The 15,846-nt window shown below is 45.9% G+C and overlaps 1 protein-coding gene across 6 annotated transcripts in view; it reads left to right on the forward strand.

Moving 5' to 3' along the window:
- The window catches only part of USP48 (ubiquitin specific peptidase 48), a 107,029-nt gene that overhangs the window by 37,940 nt on the left and 53,243 nt on the right, over window positions 1-15,846 (forward strand). For all 6 annotated transcript variants that reach the window (XR_005451053.1, XM_038746147.1, XM_038746150.1 and 3 more), the window contains exons 11-12: window positions 4,674-4,823; window positions 12,198-12,395. Coding sequence is in view for 5 of the 6 variants with exons in the window: in XM_038746147.1 (XP_038602075.1) it covers window positions 4,674-4,823; window positions 12,198-12,395 (348 nt within the window). In the remaining variant the exon portion in view is untranslated. The remainder of the gene's footprint in view (window positions 1-4,673; window positions 4,824-12,197; window positions 12,396-15,846) is intronic.

Raw genomic sequence — 15,846 nt, forward strand, 5'->3', positions numbered from 1 at the left:
GAGCACTATAGTAGAATTGGAGAGAGTATAACGCAGCAGAGTAGGTAGACTCATTCCTTGCCCACAAGGAGCTTACTGCCTAGGCAAGGGAACATCGTAGCTTCACCAGGCAGTCAGTTGGGCATCTGAGCAGGTTTGGGCAGACGATTTATCCCCTTATACTGTCTGAACGTTAAAAAGTACCCCATGACAACCACTGACCGGTCCAGGGAGGAAAGCACTGTATGAAACAAGGTGCCTCTAGCCCTCATTTCTGGGAGGCACCCTGCTGCGTCAGGCTGCACGGTCCCACTCAATGCCAGAAGCCTGGCTCCCCAGCTCACTATCCCAGGGGCTCCCAATGAACCCCTCTTTTCTGGGTGGTGACCGTCATCCCTGGCCACCCAGGGCCCCGTTCCTGAGCGTCTCTTTTAGAGAGTGAAGCGGTGGGATGGAAGAATCTGAAGACCAGAGTCTGGCCCCTTCACCAAGCCAATCAGGAGCAGGGGAGCCCCACTTCCCTAGAAATCGCCCTTTCTGGATCAGGCCAGGACTGGGATGTCCTGAAGACCCTCAGCCCTAAATCCTGGCCAAAATAGCCCCGGTGTCACTTACAGGAGACCAGACTTGTTATAATGTCCATTGGGTCCTGAAGCTTTCCAGTTGTTCCCTTCCAAGGGCGTGCAGGATTGGGATTCTTTTCCTAGTACGTCCCCTTCCTGCTGCCCTTTGGCCACAACCACCACCACCAAGTGGGTGCTGCCCTGAAGTCAAGGGGATCATTCGGTGCCTAACTATGGTATTTAAGCGCTTATTATGTATCAAGCACTGTTGTAAGCTCTGGGGTAGATAAAAACTAATCGGGTTACATGCAGTCTCTGTCCTATGTGAGACTCACAGTCTAAGTAGGGGTAGATCTGGTATTGGATCCTCATTTTACAGAGGAAGAAACTGAGGCCAGAGGAGTGAATGACTTGTCCAAGGTCACAAAACAGGAAGGTGGCAGAGCCAGAAATAGAACCCAGGTCCTCTGCCTCCTAAGCCCGTGCTCTTTCCACTAGGCCACACTGTATCTCTTAAGGTGGCAGGTCTGTTCATTCATTCACTTTTATTTATTGAGCACTTACCGTGTGCAGAGCACTGTACTAAGCGCTTGGGAGAGTACAGTATAATAAGAAACGGACACATTCCCTGCCCACACGAGCTTACAGTCTGGTGGGGGCCGGGGGGCATCTAGCCAGACACCTCTCCTTCCCTCAACCTCCAAGCTAAACAAATGCGCCTCCCAGCACCAGGACCTTCTCTGGCCCGTACTGTGGATAGACGCAAAGGTTAGAGAGCTGAGGGCATTTTTAATACAAGATATACAAGCATTAGATGTGCCTTACTCAGACACCAAACCAAAAAGAATCCCGATCCAAGCCATCTCTCCCTTTCGGGAACACATTTCCCCCTTTTCCCAGGACACTTTGTTCCCAACTGCAGGTGTCCTGTTGCACCGATTCTCCTGGTCCTTACCTCTCTTCCCTCAGGATGTCCCCGCATCCAGTTCCACCCTCTGTGGAAACTTCTCTTAAGAAACTCGGGAGGCCAGGGTAATAATAATAATGATGGCATTTATTAAGCACTTACTATGTGTAAAGCACTGTTCTAAGCGCTGGGGTGGTTACAAGGTGATCAGGTTGTCCCACGGGGGGCTCACAGTCTTAATCCCCATTTTACAGACGAGATAACTGAGGCACAGAGAAGTGAAGTGACTGGCCCAAAGTCACACAGCTGACAAGTGGCGGAGCCGGGATTAGAACCCATGATCTCTGACTCCCAAGCCCGTGCTCTTTCCACTGAACCAAGCTGCTGGTGACCCTCAACGGTCACATCTCCCCTCTCAGGGTAGGAGCCTACTTCTCTGGGATCCTTGTCTCCAGGCCCCAAATCATCTAGATCTCCTGGCATCATCATCATCAATCGTATTTATTGAGCGCTTACTATGTGCAGAGCACTGTACTAAGCGCTTGGGAAGTACAAATTGGCAACATATAGAGACAGTCCCTACCCAACATTGGGCTCACTGGCATCACAGCTCAGATGTCCTTCTGCATCCTCTGCCCTTCTAGGGGCCTAGCCTAAACCTTCTCAGGCCCAAAATGGCTGAGGGGCTTCTCTCCCAACTCACTATCAGCCCCCACTGCCACCCCTTTCCTGTAATTGGCTGTGATCTAGGTGGAGCACAGACTAATTCAGTTAGTCTTCCCTCAGGAAGGGGGCCCCCAGGAATGAATGTCCTCCTCATCCTCCTCCTCTTGTGGAGAACTAGAGGAGAACTTATAGTTTCCTCTACTGTCTCCTTCTGAGGCTGGGGCTAGTTTCATTGACAGCCACAGAACCCCAAGGATCTCTAAAAGAAGACTATCTTGCCTTGCCTTTCCCCCTTTCTTACCTGAATCCAGTGTGTACGCTGTTGTTGAGTGAGACTCTCAAAAATAATAATAATACTTATGGTATTTGTTAAGCGCTTACTGTGTGCCAGGCACTGTTCTAAGCGCTGGAGTAGATACAAGATAATTGGGTTGGGCATAGTCCCTGTCCCATGTGAGGCTCACAGTCTTATTCCCCATTTTACAGATGAGGGAACTAGGCACAGGGAAGTAAAGTGACTTGCCCGAGGTCACACAGCAGACAAATGGTGAGCAAAGTCATGGCCATGAGAAGGGGTTCAGAAACAGAAGCAGCTTGTAGGTAGTGAAAGGGAAAATTAAAATATGTGGAGTCCTCACCCAGACCTTCAGCCCTTTTCCCTGTCTGCCAGGAGACGTGGAATATCCACATTTAGAGAGAAGGAATTGAGGCACAGAGAAGGCTCAGCTAGTAGGAGGCCGTGGAGATTGGAGAAAAACATTGAGAGAGTAGGGAGAAGCAGGGCCTAGAATCTGAGAGACCGGGATTCCAGTTCCAGCTTTGCCCCTGCCCACCTTTGTGACCTCCTGCAGGTCATTTAACCACTCTGAGCCTCACCGTCCCCTGTTAAATGGAGATGATACCTGCTCTCCCTTCCACTTAAATGGTGAGCCCCGTATGAGATAGGGACAGTCTGATGATCTGTATCCACTCTAGGACTGCCTAGCACAGTGCTTTGGCACAAACGAAGTGCATAAATGCCAGAAATATTTCCCTGCTTCCCACCCCACTTGCTGCCTGATCTTGGGTCTGTACTGCTGTTGTGTGGCCAATGGGATCATTAGACAACAGACCGGGCTGGTTTAACAGTCTTTGGTGTGACTTGGACATTGCAGTCTGATTCATTCATTCATTCAATCGTATTTATTGAGCGCTTACTGTGTGCAGAGCACTGTACTAAGCGCTTGGGAAGTCCAAGTTGGCAACATATAGAGACGGTCCCTACCCAACAGCGGGCTCACAGTCTAGAAGGGGGAGGCAGACAGCAAGACAAAACATATTAACAAAATAACATAAATAGAATTAGGAGAGCTGGCCCCCATCAGCTCTAAGCCGTTCCCCCAGGACCCCCGACGTCCTCCCCGTAGCCCCCCAAGGCCTCAGCAGGCCTCATTCATTCAATTGTATTTATTGAGCACTTAACTGTGTGCAGAGCACCGGACTAAGCGCTTGGGAAGTCCAAGTTGGCCACACATAAAGATGGTCCCTACCCAACAGTGGGCTCACAGTCTAGAAGGGGGAGATGAACAACAAAACATGTTAACCAAATAAAATAAATCGAATAGTAAATATGGACAAGTAAAATATAAATCTGTACAAACAGACAGGTGCTGTGGGAAAGGGGAAGGAGGTAAGGCGATGGGGACAAGTAAACTATAAATCTGTACAAACATCTACTGGTGCTGTGGGGAAGGGGAAGGAGGTAAGGCGATGGGGAGGTCTGATGGAAAGAGCAAGGTCCTGGAAGCCAGAGGACCTGGATTCTACCCTCAGTACTTCCACTTGTCTGCTGCCTGACCTTGGGCAAGGTCACTTCCCTTCTACCTCAGCTTCCTCATCCGTAAAATGGGGATTAAGACCGGGAGCTCCCTGTGGGACAGGGACAGTGTCCAACCTGATTATGTAGTATCTTCCCCAGTGTGAAGTACAGTGCCTATCAAGCACTACAAGTATTCTCCCAGATTCTAGTGACTATTTATCCCTTGTGCTTCCGGACCACAGAGACGAGCAAGTAACCTCAGGAACCCAGAGCGGTGATAGACAACTGTAGGCCACTTATAGGAGGTTGGAAGAAAAGGGGAATTTGCACAATCAAGTGACAGGCAGTCTGTGACAGACTGTCACCTCCCCGCTTCTAAGCATCTAGGCAGGGTGCTTGTTGCCCTGGGGGAGTTGGCGGGAAATCTTTGGCCCACTACCATGTCTGACTGACAGAAAGACCTTGCGACCCTGTGGTGAGGGCAGCTGCCTCACGCCCCCGACTATTTGTAAGAACGGTCCAGCTCCTTCTGATTGTCTTAGTGGCAATCGCTCAGTAGTCGATGCTGCCACTCTCTAACTCTCTTCCAGCCTTCGGAGGCGTTAATTGCTAAGAAGAAAATGAAGACCGCCAGTATTGTGATCATGAATTTATATGGCTCCCTTCTTTGAAAGAACTTTAAAGTATTCACTAAGATTTTTCTTTTCCTTGGGTGTTTGAGTGAGAATCAAATTCTTTTCCCCCCCCACCTCTCTTGTAGCTTTCCTCCAGGAGCTGGTGGAACGTGATAATTGTAAGTTTGAAGAGTGGTGTATTGAAATGGCAGAAATGCGCAAACAAAGTGTGGATAAAGGCAAAGCCAAACATGAAGAGGTGAAGGAGCTCTACCAAAGGTTACCTGCCGGAGCTGGTCTGTAAGATGTTCTGGTAGTGCACTGTAGTAGTTCACTGTTGTTTTTAAGATCAGAAATTTTGAGTATGAACTAAACATATTTCCTCCTTTATTTCCTGATTACAACCTGCTGTCTTTTGCTAGCTCAGAAAAGGCAGTCGAGACCTCGTTGGTATTGACCGCTGGTATTTCCCAAAGAATATTATTCTCTGCCTACCAAAAGTCTTACTTAGCATACTGTAGGTGTACTGCAGGTGAACCTTAATATGACTGGTTCGGCCTTTACTGAGCCTCATTGTGGTCAGAGGAAACAAAAGCACCATTGTGAAGGATAGCCAGGGGGTTCGTTTTGGAGATGACTAAACATTCATGCCAAGGAGTACCCCTCTGACATTTTATGGATTCTTGCTTTGAAAGCTTCGCCTGTTCAAGGCTCTGAGCATTTTAGCTCTTCCTTTTGCAGATAATTGGTATTTTTAAGCTGCCTCCTTTTCTGAAGAGCTGTTCTTTAAAAAAAATCATGGTTGGGGAACATTTTGACTTTCACATTGGATGGAAGCTTTGTTTTTTGCCTTTCACTCTGATGATATCTGTATGGCACCAGTTAGAAATATAGTGGGAACGATGTGTTCCAATTAATGATGTAGCTCTCGATAGCGAACTTCTCCAAAGATCCGATCATGTTGTATTTGAGAAGTGAGATTTTTAAAATTACCCCCGTTTATAGCGATGACTGGAGGTTTTGGTTTGAATGAGTTTCTAGAGCTATCTGTGTCTCTGGATGGGCAGTTGAAAAAAAAAATCCGTTATTGGTCGAGACAACTGGTGTTTCTGAGATCCATGGATGACCTAAGAAAGCTGAGCCAGATCTTTCAGTTGTCCCAGTAGCTGAATGAGTCAAGTAGAACGAATCCAGTGCAATAGTGATCATAGAAGAAATTTTGTCTGATATTTTGATAGTAATAATTATGGTATTTGTTAAATGCTTACTGTGTGCCAAGCACCGTACTAAGCGCTGGGATAGATACAAGATAACCAGGTCCCACATGGGGCTGACAGTCTAGGAGCGAGAATGGGGATTGAATCCCCGTTTTGCAGATGAGGGAACTGAGGCACAGAAAAGTTAATTATAGTATTTGTTAAGCGCTTACTATGTGCCAGGCACTGTACTAAGCGCTGCGGTAGATACAAGGAAATCAGGTTCGACACAGTCCCAGTCCTACATGGGGCTCACGATCTCAAGCCCCATTTTACAGATGAAGTAACTGAGGCACAGAGAAGTAAAGTGACTTGCCCAAGGTCACACAGCAGACAAGTGGCAGAACCGGGACTAGAACCCAGGCCCTCTGACTCCCAGGCCCACGCTCTTTCCACTGGGTCACACCACTTCTACTTGTATTTTACCTTAAAAATCCAGAATTTTATTTCTGTGGTTACGAGGATAGCACCGCCTGTGCACCCCCTAACCCTAACCCCCTGCCCCGGGTCTCTAGTCTAAAAGGATACAGAATGTGATATGATTTGCCCCAAATTCCAAAAACGTATTACAGCCCGTAGTTATTCTCAATAATTTTCCATCATTTAGCTTCCCAGATCTGAAGAAGTTGTCTGCGTCTCGTTTCGCTGTTGTTTGTCTTTGGTTTCTGAAATGGCCTTTGATCTCACCAGCAAAAGGACAGAGCCCACCCTTTCGAAGGTCATATGGGGCCTCCAAAGGCCTCCTTATAGCCCTCCAGGTTCAGCAGGCTCTCTCTTGTCCTAATTCTCAGTTGCCTTCGACCCGCAAACCACTCCTCCTCCCTTGAAACATTCTTAGACCTCGGGCTCGGTGACACGGTACTAACTTGGTTCTCACTGACCTCTCCTCCTTTTAATTGCCAGCTCCTTTTCCTCCTCACATCCTGTAACTGGATGACCCTCAGCGCTCTGTTCTCTTTCTCTTCTTGCTCTGTACACCCTGTCCCTCTGGGAGCTCATTCCCATCATCTGGCTTCAGCTTCCGTTGTTATATGGATGACTCCCACATCTATCTCTCTTCATCCTGACCTCGCATCTAACCGACAACTCCATGCATCCATCTTCTTGCCTCTAAGATATCTCTAATGGAACACATAAAATAGAACTACTCATCTCCTCCGGTGCCCCCTACACACATACACCTAAGCCCACTCTTCTCCTTCCTGCTCCTCCTCCTACCTTTCCAACCCTCATCCTCCGGGTCCCACAGGAGCCACAACTTCCTTGCCTTTCTAAACTTCTCCCTGTCTTTCCCTTCTCACTTTCAATCTATTGCCAAATGCCTACGTGGCATCTTCCAAATTCACCCAGAATTACCAACCCCAATTTGAGCACTTGTCACGCCCCGGCTAGATGATTGTCACCGATTTCCCTGCCTCCAGCTTCTTCCCCACCACCCCCACAACCTCATCTGTACTACACACTGCTGGTCAGATCATCTTGAAGCGTTGCTCGGCACACATCTCTCCCCTGCTCAGAAATCCCGTCTGCTTCTGTTTCCTTCCTCAAGCGACAAAAGCTTCCCATGACTAGCTTCAAGGCCATCTTCACCCAGTACTCCCCAGTTTACTCCGTTTGTTCATCTGAAAGTAACCTTTTCACTCCACTCCGCTCTACTCTTCTCGGTCACGCTGTTCCCCTGGCCTGAGCTTCCACCTCCTTAATCCACCGGACCACAGCTCAAAACCGTCCTAAAATCCCACTGCTTCCAGCAAGCTCTCTTCAAATAATTCCCCGCTTCCAGAGTTGTATCAACCCAACAGCCACTCGAGCATTTAAATGTTGATATCTTGGTCAGAGTTTTTGATCTGTAAATATAATCAAGTGTACATTCATTTATTCCGATTGCCGTTTCTATAATGATGTTTATCTCCCCCACTAGACTATAAGATCCTTGCGACAGGGAATGTGTTCCATGATTCTTTCATACTTTGCTAACTGCTTAATAATACTACTACTAATAATAATTATGGTGCTTATTAAGCACTTGTATATGCCAAGCACTGTTTTAAGCGCTGGAGTAGATACAAGTTAATCAGGTTGGACATAGTCCTTATCCTACATCAGACTCACAGTTGAAGTAAGAAGGACTGGACTTAATCCCCATTTTACAGAAGAGGTGGCTGAGTCACAGAGAAGTTACGTGACATGCCCAGCGTCACGTAGCAGACACGTGTTATTTCCAAAAAGAAACCGCAACATTGTTCCCTGTTCAATCAGTGACTTGCATTTAGTTTGAAGGAGCTAATCTCTCCTTTGATATTTTCTGATTTAAAAAAAAATCTAAGGGACACTTGTGAAAATGCTTGGATAAAATGTGTAGGCTTTAAGTGAATGTACATGGCTAAATGTTTGTGAATTATTTATCATATGGAATCATCCATCGGTTAAATGTTTCATAGCATGGTTTATCTGAACATTTGTAAAAATACCAGAATGGAACTCTTTAAAGTTGTCTCCTTTTGCAAACAGTCTGATGAGAAGAATGAGAAATTTGACTATTTCTTTGACTTTCTGTAGCGCATTTTAGATTTCCCAGAGCACTTTCATGTAATCTCATGTTCGTCCTCACAACATCCCTGTAAAAGGAGGGCGAGACTGATTTTATCCTTCACAATTTACAGATGAGGAAATATGTGGGGAGCGGCTGGGCAACATGCCCAAGCTTTAACTGGGACTAAAACCCAGGTTCTTTGACTCCCAGCCTTGTGCTCTTTTCACTAGACCACCCACTCTCTCCTTCCAGCTAGAAATATAACTAACATAGTTTTACAATGACAAAGCTACTGATTAGCCAGAGATTTAGTAGTCAGATTTTACTTTAGCTCCCCTAAATCCAATTTCAGTTTGTAGCATCGTTTTTTAAAACTACTCGGCCCCTCCTTTCATAGGTGCTCCTGAAAACCGAAGCACCCGACTTTTAAACTAAACTTTGAAGCAGTGTGGTCTAGTGAAGGTGCATGGGCCTGCGAGTCATCGGACCTGGGTTCTAATCCTGGCCCTGCCACTTGACTGCTGGGTGATGGTGGGAAAATCACTTAATGTCTCTGTGCCTCAGTTTCCACATCTGCATAATGGGGATTACGACTGTGAGCGCTTTGTGGGGCAAGGAATTGTGGCCAGCCTGATTAACTTGTACCTGCCCTAGCACTTAGTGGAATACTGGCCTGTAGTAAGTTCTTAAAAAATACCAGTTTTTAAAAAAATGTCCATTTCCCAAGAAAACTTTTTTGAAATAACTCAGTGGGATCATTTTGGACTGGCTATCTTATTGGAGAAATTGGCCCTTTTAAAAAAATCTGTGTAAGCATAAAAACCCAAATATCTTGGAATAAAAGTAACAGATTGCTTGTATAAATATTTTTGAAGCTTGCATTCCTGAATTTTGCATGACTTGAATTGTTAAAAACTTTTTAATTCCATTCATTATGCGCTTACTATGTGACAAGCACTCTTCTAAGTGCTGGGGTTAATCAAGTTGGGCACAGTCTCTGTCCTGCTTGGGGCTCACAGTCTAAGTAGGAGGGAGAATGGGTATTGAATTCCCATTTTACAGTTGAGAAAACTGAGGCTTAGAGAAGTTACGTGACGTGCCCAAGGTCACACCAGCAAGCAATAGTGCCAAATTTCCATGGAAACCTTCTAGACTGTGGCCCATTGTTGGGTAGGGACTGTCTCTCTATGTTGCCGATTTGTACTTCCCAAGCACTTATAGTGCTCTGCACGCAGTAAGCGCTCAATAAATACGACTGAATGAATGAATGAATTGGGACTAATGCTAGAATTCAAAGTCAAACGCAATCGAAGTTGCCCTCGAGGACCTGTCCGTGGCAGGCACTCTCTGCTGTGATGCAGAAATAGATCTCATGATCGAGGAGAAGATCTCCTCATTCCCTAACTAAATAAATGCTAACTGACTTCAGCTCCAGAAGCGTTTATTCGTAGCTTGCTGGGTGCAGTGCAGTGTCATGCAGTGGAAACCGAAACACTTTCTTCCTCAAAGAATGGACAGTTTATCATTAGGAAAGAATTTTTAGTCCTTGCAGAGATGCGACTTTGAGAGGAGAAGCAGCTGTGTAAGGGTTCTTAATTCATTGAGGAATTGAACCCAGTCAATCCATCAGTGGTATTTTTTGAGCACTTACCATGTGCATAGCACTGTACTGGATACAGACACATGCCCTACCCACAGTGAGCCAAGAGTCTAGAGTGGGGGAACAGAACAGGAAACTCATAAACAATCCCTGGCTATTCTGTTTACCTGACTCTGTTGACCTGGGTATTCTACAATAGAAAAATTGACAGAAGTATGGCTACTCTGCTCTGGGCAACTCCTGACATGGCTTCCATCTTTCAGAGCTCATCTCTTTTGGTATGAGCAAATTTTTGTTTTATTTTTTGTGGTATTTAAGCATTTACCGCGTGTCAGGCACTGTACTAAGCACTGGGCTAGAAACAAGCTAATCAGATTGGGCAGGGTCCGTGTCCCACATGGGACTCACCGTCTTAATCCCCATTTTGCAGTTGAGGTTAGTGAGACCTAGGGAAGAAACACGCTGCCCAGGGTCACAGAGCAGACAAGAAGCAGAACCAGAATTAGCACCCAGGTCCTTCCAACTCCCAGGCCCATGCTCTTTCCATTAGGCCACACTGCTTCTCTTAGCCATTTGTATTGTAATGGCCATTAAAACCAGAAGAGGAATGGGCAGGCAGTCTCCCCTGGTGGTTTTACCAGAATGTTAATGGCTAGAGGATCCAAAGCCACTGAGTATTTCCTCTTTGGGGGCAGATGGAGGGAGTACTTGATCTTTGGTGTCACCCTGGCCTTATCACCAATGGGATGCGGGGAGACGGGTAGTGGGGGAGAAGGGCCTCATGCAGAGGGACTTCTGCCAACATGGTCGGAAACATTTCTGGCCTTGAGGCACGTTAAGAGCTGTGCATTCACCTTGTCCTACCCCCAAACCCTTGGGAGAGCCCATGGTCCCTCTCCAGTCTTTGATTCCAACAACTTCCTTCCCCCATTTCCCCCATCCTTTCCTTCCCTCACCCCCAGTATGGATTTGAAGATAAGGGGACTGGACACCCAGAATTCCTGCATGCATTCCCCCCTTGCTGATTGTGAAAATGATTTCCCAGAAACTTCCAATGGTGGGGATCATGTCGATCAATTTCATGGGCCACAGCTGTGGCGTTCCTAGGAGTGATTGAATATCTGAATTTTGCTCTCAGAAACCACTTTCGGGTCTTTACAATAGGAATTAGGCTATTAAACTAATGCCGTCCAGATGAGTACTAAGTCGGCCAAAGCAAACTAACCATCAGCATTCATCCATTAGATGTCAGTAGAAGAGCGCAGATGTTCCCGGCAATATCAGTCTTTGTACGCCTTCCTCTCAGTTAACTCTTGCCCTGAAAGAAGATTATTTAGTTTGAAATTAGCCAACCTTCGGTTTAGCTTGAGAAACCAATTTCGTTTAACTGTATCTCACTTTTTAGTTCTTATTCTAAAAGGGTTATCTAAAAGTTTTGGCCTTGGAACCGGAGAAAATGCTTCATTAAACAAGAGGAATGTTCTCTAACTGAAAAAAAATCTCGATAGTGCCAGCTAGCTCAGCCTCTCATTTAAAGTGGCGGAAAACAAACCCCAAGTTCTGATTCTAAAAGTGCAGCAGATTTAACTTGTGTTGGTTAGGAGATGCTTACCAGAGGCATCGTGTGTTCTATTATTTTAACATGACTGGGTACATTTTGGGATATTGCAGAAAACTGGGCTATGGCATTCAGTAAATGACTTCATCTGCCTTTGGCTGTCCGATAGAATGGGATTAGTAAAACTTTCATGGGTGTGGTGAGGAGTTTTTCTGCAGTACCTGAGCACCTTGAATTCAGTTGTATTCATGTTAAATACAGCTCTAAAAGTTGTACCCAGTAACATTACTTTCCAGGAATGAAGCCCCTTCTCCCCTCAACTTTGTTTTTCTCTGTAGAGTTAGAGAATAATGTGGCCTAGTGGAAAGAGCACAGAACTGGGAGTCAGGAGACTTGGGCTCCACTCTCACCTCTGCCATTGGCCTGCTGGGTGACCTTGGGCAAGTCACTTAACCTCTCTGTGATTCGGTTTCCTGAGCTATAAAATGGGGGTAAGATCCCTGCTTTTCCTCCCTCTTAGAGCGTGAGCCCCATGTTGGGGACAGGGAATGCTTCCGATCTGATCTCATCTTGGCCACGGTGCTGAACACAGTGTGGGGCACATAGTAAGCGCAGAATAAATCCAAAGATTTTTTATTATGTTTGTGAAAAATGAATGGGGCCGTTCAGAATGATAAAATAACAAAAATACATAGGCTTGTTTCTTTTGTATTTTTTTTCCAGAGCCATATGAATTTGTGTCTCTTGAGTGGCTGCAGAAATGGCTGGACGAATCTACACCAACAAAGCCCATCGACAACCATGCTTGCCTGTGTTCCCATGACAAACTACACCCGGACAAAATCTCCATTATGAAGAGAATATCGGAATATGCGGCCGACATTTTCTACAGCAGATACGGAGGGGGGCCGAGGCTTAATGGTAACCAGGGGCTGTGTTGGCTACATAAGAAAAATTTTAGTATCCTGCGTTTAGAAAAACGAGCATTCGTCCAAGATTGAACCATTCTTCCGCTCCTTCCTTTGTGGCTTTCTTCTGACCCCTGACTTGCCATTTCACTTTCCTAAACTTTGCCTTTTCACCAATTAACTGAATACATCTTAACTTTACAGTTAGACGTGCCTGACATCTGGCACATGATCCTTCTGCCATCACTTGCCTTTGAACATTTTTTTTCTCTCTCTCAAAGGCTGCCTTTGCAGCAGGAGGATTTGATCATCTTCCCACCAAAACTCTACCCTCCCCCTGACTTTCCCATCACTGTGGACAGCGTCACCATTATCCTTGACTCATCTTTTTCATCCATCCTACGTAATCTGTCACCAGATTCTGTCGGTTCAACCTTCGCAGCATTGAGCTTACAGTGTAGAGGGGGAGATGGACATTAATATGAAGAAGTGCAGAACTCCACCCTTTCTGCTCCATCCAAACTTGCTACCACCTTAATCCAAGTCCTCATCCTGTCCCTCTTTGATTACTGCAGCAGCCTTCTTGCTGACTTCCCTGCTTCACCCCTCCTTACTCTAGTCCATGTTTCACTCTGCTGCCCGGATCATTTTTCCAAAAAAAAGTTCATTCCTCATTTCCCTACTCCACAAGAACCTCCAGTGGTTGCCTGTCCACCTTTGGATCAAACGGGAACTCCTGTTCATTGACGTTAAAGCACTCAGTCACCTTTCTCTGGCCTATCTTACCTTACTGATTTCCCACTACAGCCTAGCACGGTCACTTTACTCCTCTAACAGCAGCGTACTTGCCGTAACTTGATCACATCTGTCTCACCACAGGCCCCTTCCCTACATCTTGCCTCTGGTCTGGGATTCAATCCCCTTTCATACATAGAAGACCACCACTCTCCCCACCTTCAAAACCGCATTAAAATGACATCTCCCCCAAAAAGCCTTCCCCGACTAAACCCTCACTTTCTCTACTCCCTCTCCCTTCTGCATTTTTCCCACAGCACTTATGTACATTTCCATAATTTATTTTAATGTCTGTCTCCCCCTCTGGACTGTAAACTCCTTGTGGGCGGGGGACATGCTTACCAACTCTGCTATTTTGAATTCTCCCAAGCACTTAGTTTAGTGCTCTGCACACAGAGAGTACTAAGTGAATTTGACTGATTGATTGAATGAGAAGGGATTAAATGGCTTCCTTTTCAGTAAATTTGGATAGTCCTTCGTGTGGTGGCGAAATATCCTGTGGGGAAAACTGGATGAGTTTCAGGCCTGAGTCTGTAGGACTGAGGAAGTGGGATGCTTTTGGTTTTTCTAAGATATTTGTCGAGCATCTTCTAGATACTAGACACTGGGGTAGATACAAAGCAGCATGGCCTAGTGGATAGAGCACAGGCCTGGGAATCAGAAGGTCACAGGTTCTAATCCTGGCTCTGCCACTTGTCTGCTGTGTTGCCTTGGGCAAGTCATTTCTCGTTTCTGTGCCTCAGTTACCTCATCTGGAAAATGGGGATTAAGATTGTGAGACCTATGCGGGACAAGAACTGTGTCTAACCTGATTTGCTTGTATCCACCCCAGCGCTTAGTACAGTGCCCAGCACATAGTAAGCACTTAGCAAATACCATTATTATTATTATATAAGGTTGGACACAGTCCATATCCCACGTGGGGCTCTCAGTTTTAATCCCCATTTTACAACTGAGGTAACTGAGGCACGGAGGAAGTGAAGTGACTTGCCCAGGGTCACACAGCAGGTAAGTGGCAGAGGTGGGATTAGAACCCAGGTCCTCTGACTAGGCCTTTGCTGTTCTATGCCACACTGCTTCCCACTGAGTCGAGTGCTAGCGCTTTGCACAGAGCTACTCAAAGTCTCTTCCCTTCTCTCAGCATCTCGCTGGGGCGCGGGGTGCAAAGAGGAAGGAGGCGAGCAGCCGGCAGCCAAGTGACCCCGTGGGGTTTTGTATGTGTTGAATCCGTGTATGGTCTAAGTGACCGCAGCAGAGTTCCAATGCGGTGCCCAAGTATCATGATCCAGCAGGCTGTTTGTAGCCTTAATAAATGCTGAAGTCTTTGCTGCCCAGTTGGTCAGCTCTTTTTTTCTGGGCTGCTCCTCCTCACAGAACGCCCTGGTGGTCCATCAATCAGAAATCTCCCTTCCCACTGGAGGCATAGTCCCAATCAATCACATTTATTGAACACTTACTATGTGCAGAGCACCATACTAAGCTCTTGGGAGAGTAGGGTACAAAAGAATGAGCAGATCCATTCCCTGCCCATAACGAGCTTACAGTGTAAAGGGGGAGATGGACTTTAATATGAATAAATGCAGAACGAGAACTAGAATCCTGGTCTTCTGCTTCCCAGAACCAGTAAAAGAAATTGCCAAGTGACCAAGTCCCTTCCCTGAGAGCAGGAAGCATTAAGGCATCTGCCCCAGTGGTGGGGTCAGAACACTAATGTATCTTAAGACCTTGATGCTTTGAAAACATCAGCAATTTTATCGGGAAGCTGAGAGTGTTCTATTTCCTAGCTCCTGTCTGGACAGCCCCCGTATTCTGTAATAATTTCTCAGCCAATCAGGAGAACCTTTGTTTGTATATATGTATATATGTTTGTACATATTTTTTACTCTATTTATTTATTTATTTATTTTACTTGTACATATCTATTCTATTTATTTAATTTTGTTAGTATGTTTGGTTTTGTTCTCTGTCTCCCCCTTTTAGACTGTGAGCCCACTGTTGGGTAGGGACTGTCTCTATATGTTGCCAATTTGTACTTCCCAAGTGCTCAGTACAGTGCTCTGCACATAGTAAGCGCTCAATAAATACGATTGATGATGATGATGATGAAAACCAATTCTTGTTTCACAATGGGGAGAAGTTTCAACAGTCATCCCTTTTGCTCTTTGCCCTTCAGAATAGTCCGGTCCTTGAATGTCTGCTAACAGCATGGATAATGATAATAATAATGATAATAATAAATAATAATAATGGTAATGGTAATAAGTTAGGAGCTTGCTATGTGTCAAGCACTATTCTAATCGTGGGGGAGATACAAGTTAATCAGGTTGGACACAGTCCTTCTCCCACATTGGGCTCACACTCTTAATCCCCATTTTACAGATGAGGTAACTGAGGCCCAGAGAAGTTGTGATTGCTCAAGGCCACACAGCAGACATGTGTCGGAGCCGGGATTAGAACCCACGGCCTTCTAACTCCCGGGCCCGTGCTCTCTCCACTAAGCCACGCTGCTTCTAGGAATAGTACAATTCAGTGTCAATCTATATGAATGCCAATCTGTCAAGGAAGGGTATATCTTGAGTACTAAGCACTTGGGCGAGCGCAGTACAATGGAGTTAATGGACACAATCCCTGCCCTCAAGGAGCAGAGAGATCGTATGTCGCCTTTAAAC

This window comes from Tachyglossus aculeatus, chromosome 5 (genome assembly GCF_015852505.1).
Source record: "Tachyglossus aculeatus isolate mTacAcu1 chromosome 5, mTacAcu1.pri, whole genome shotgun sequence".
Classification (NCBI taxonomy): Eukaryota; Metazoa; Chordata; class Mammalia; order Monotremata; family Tachyglossidae; genus Tachyglossus; species Tachyglossus aculeatus.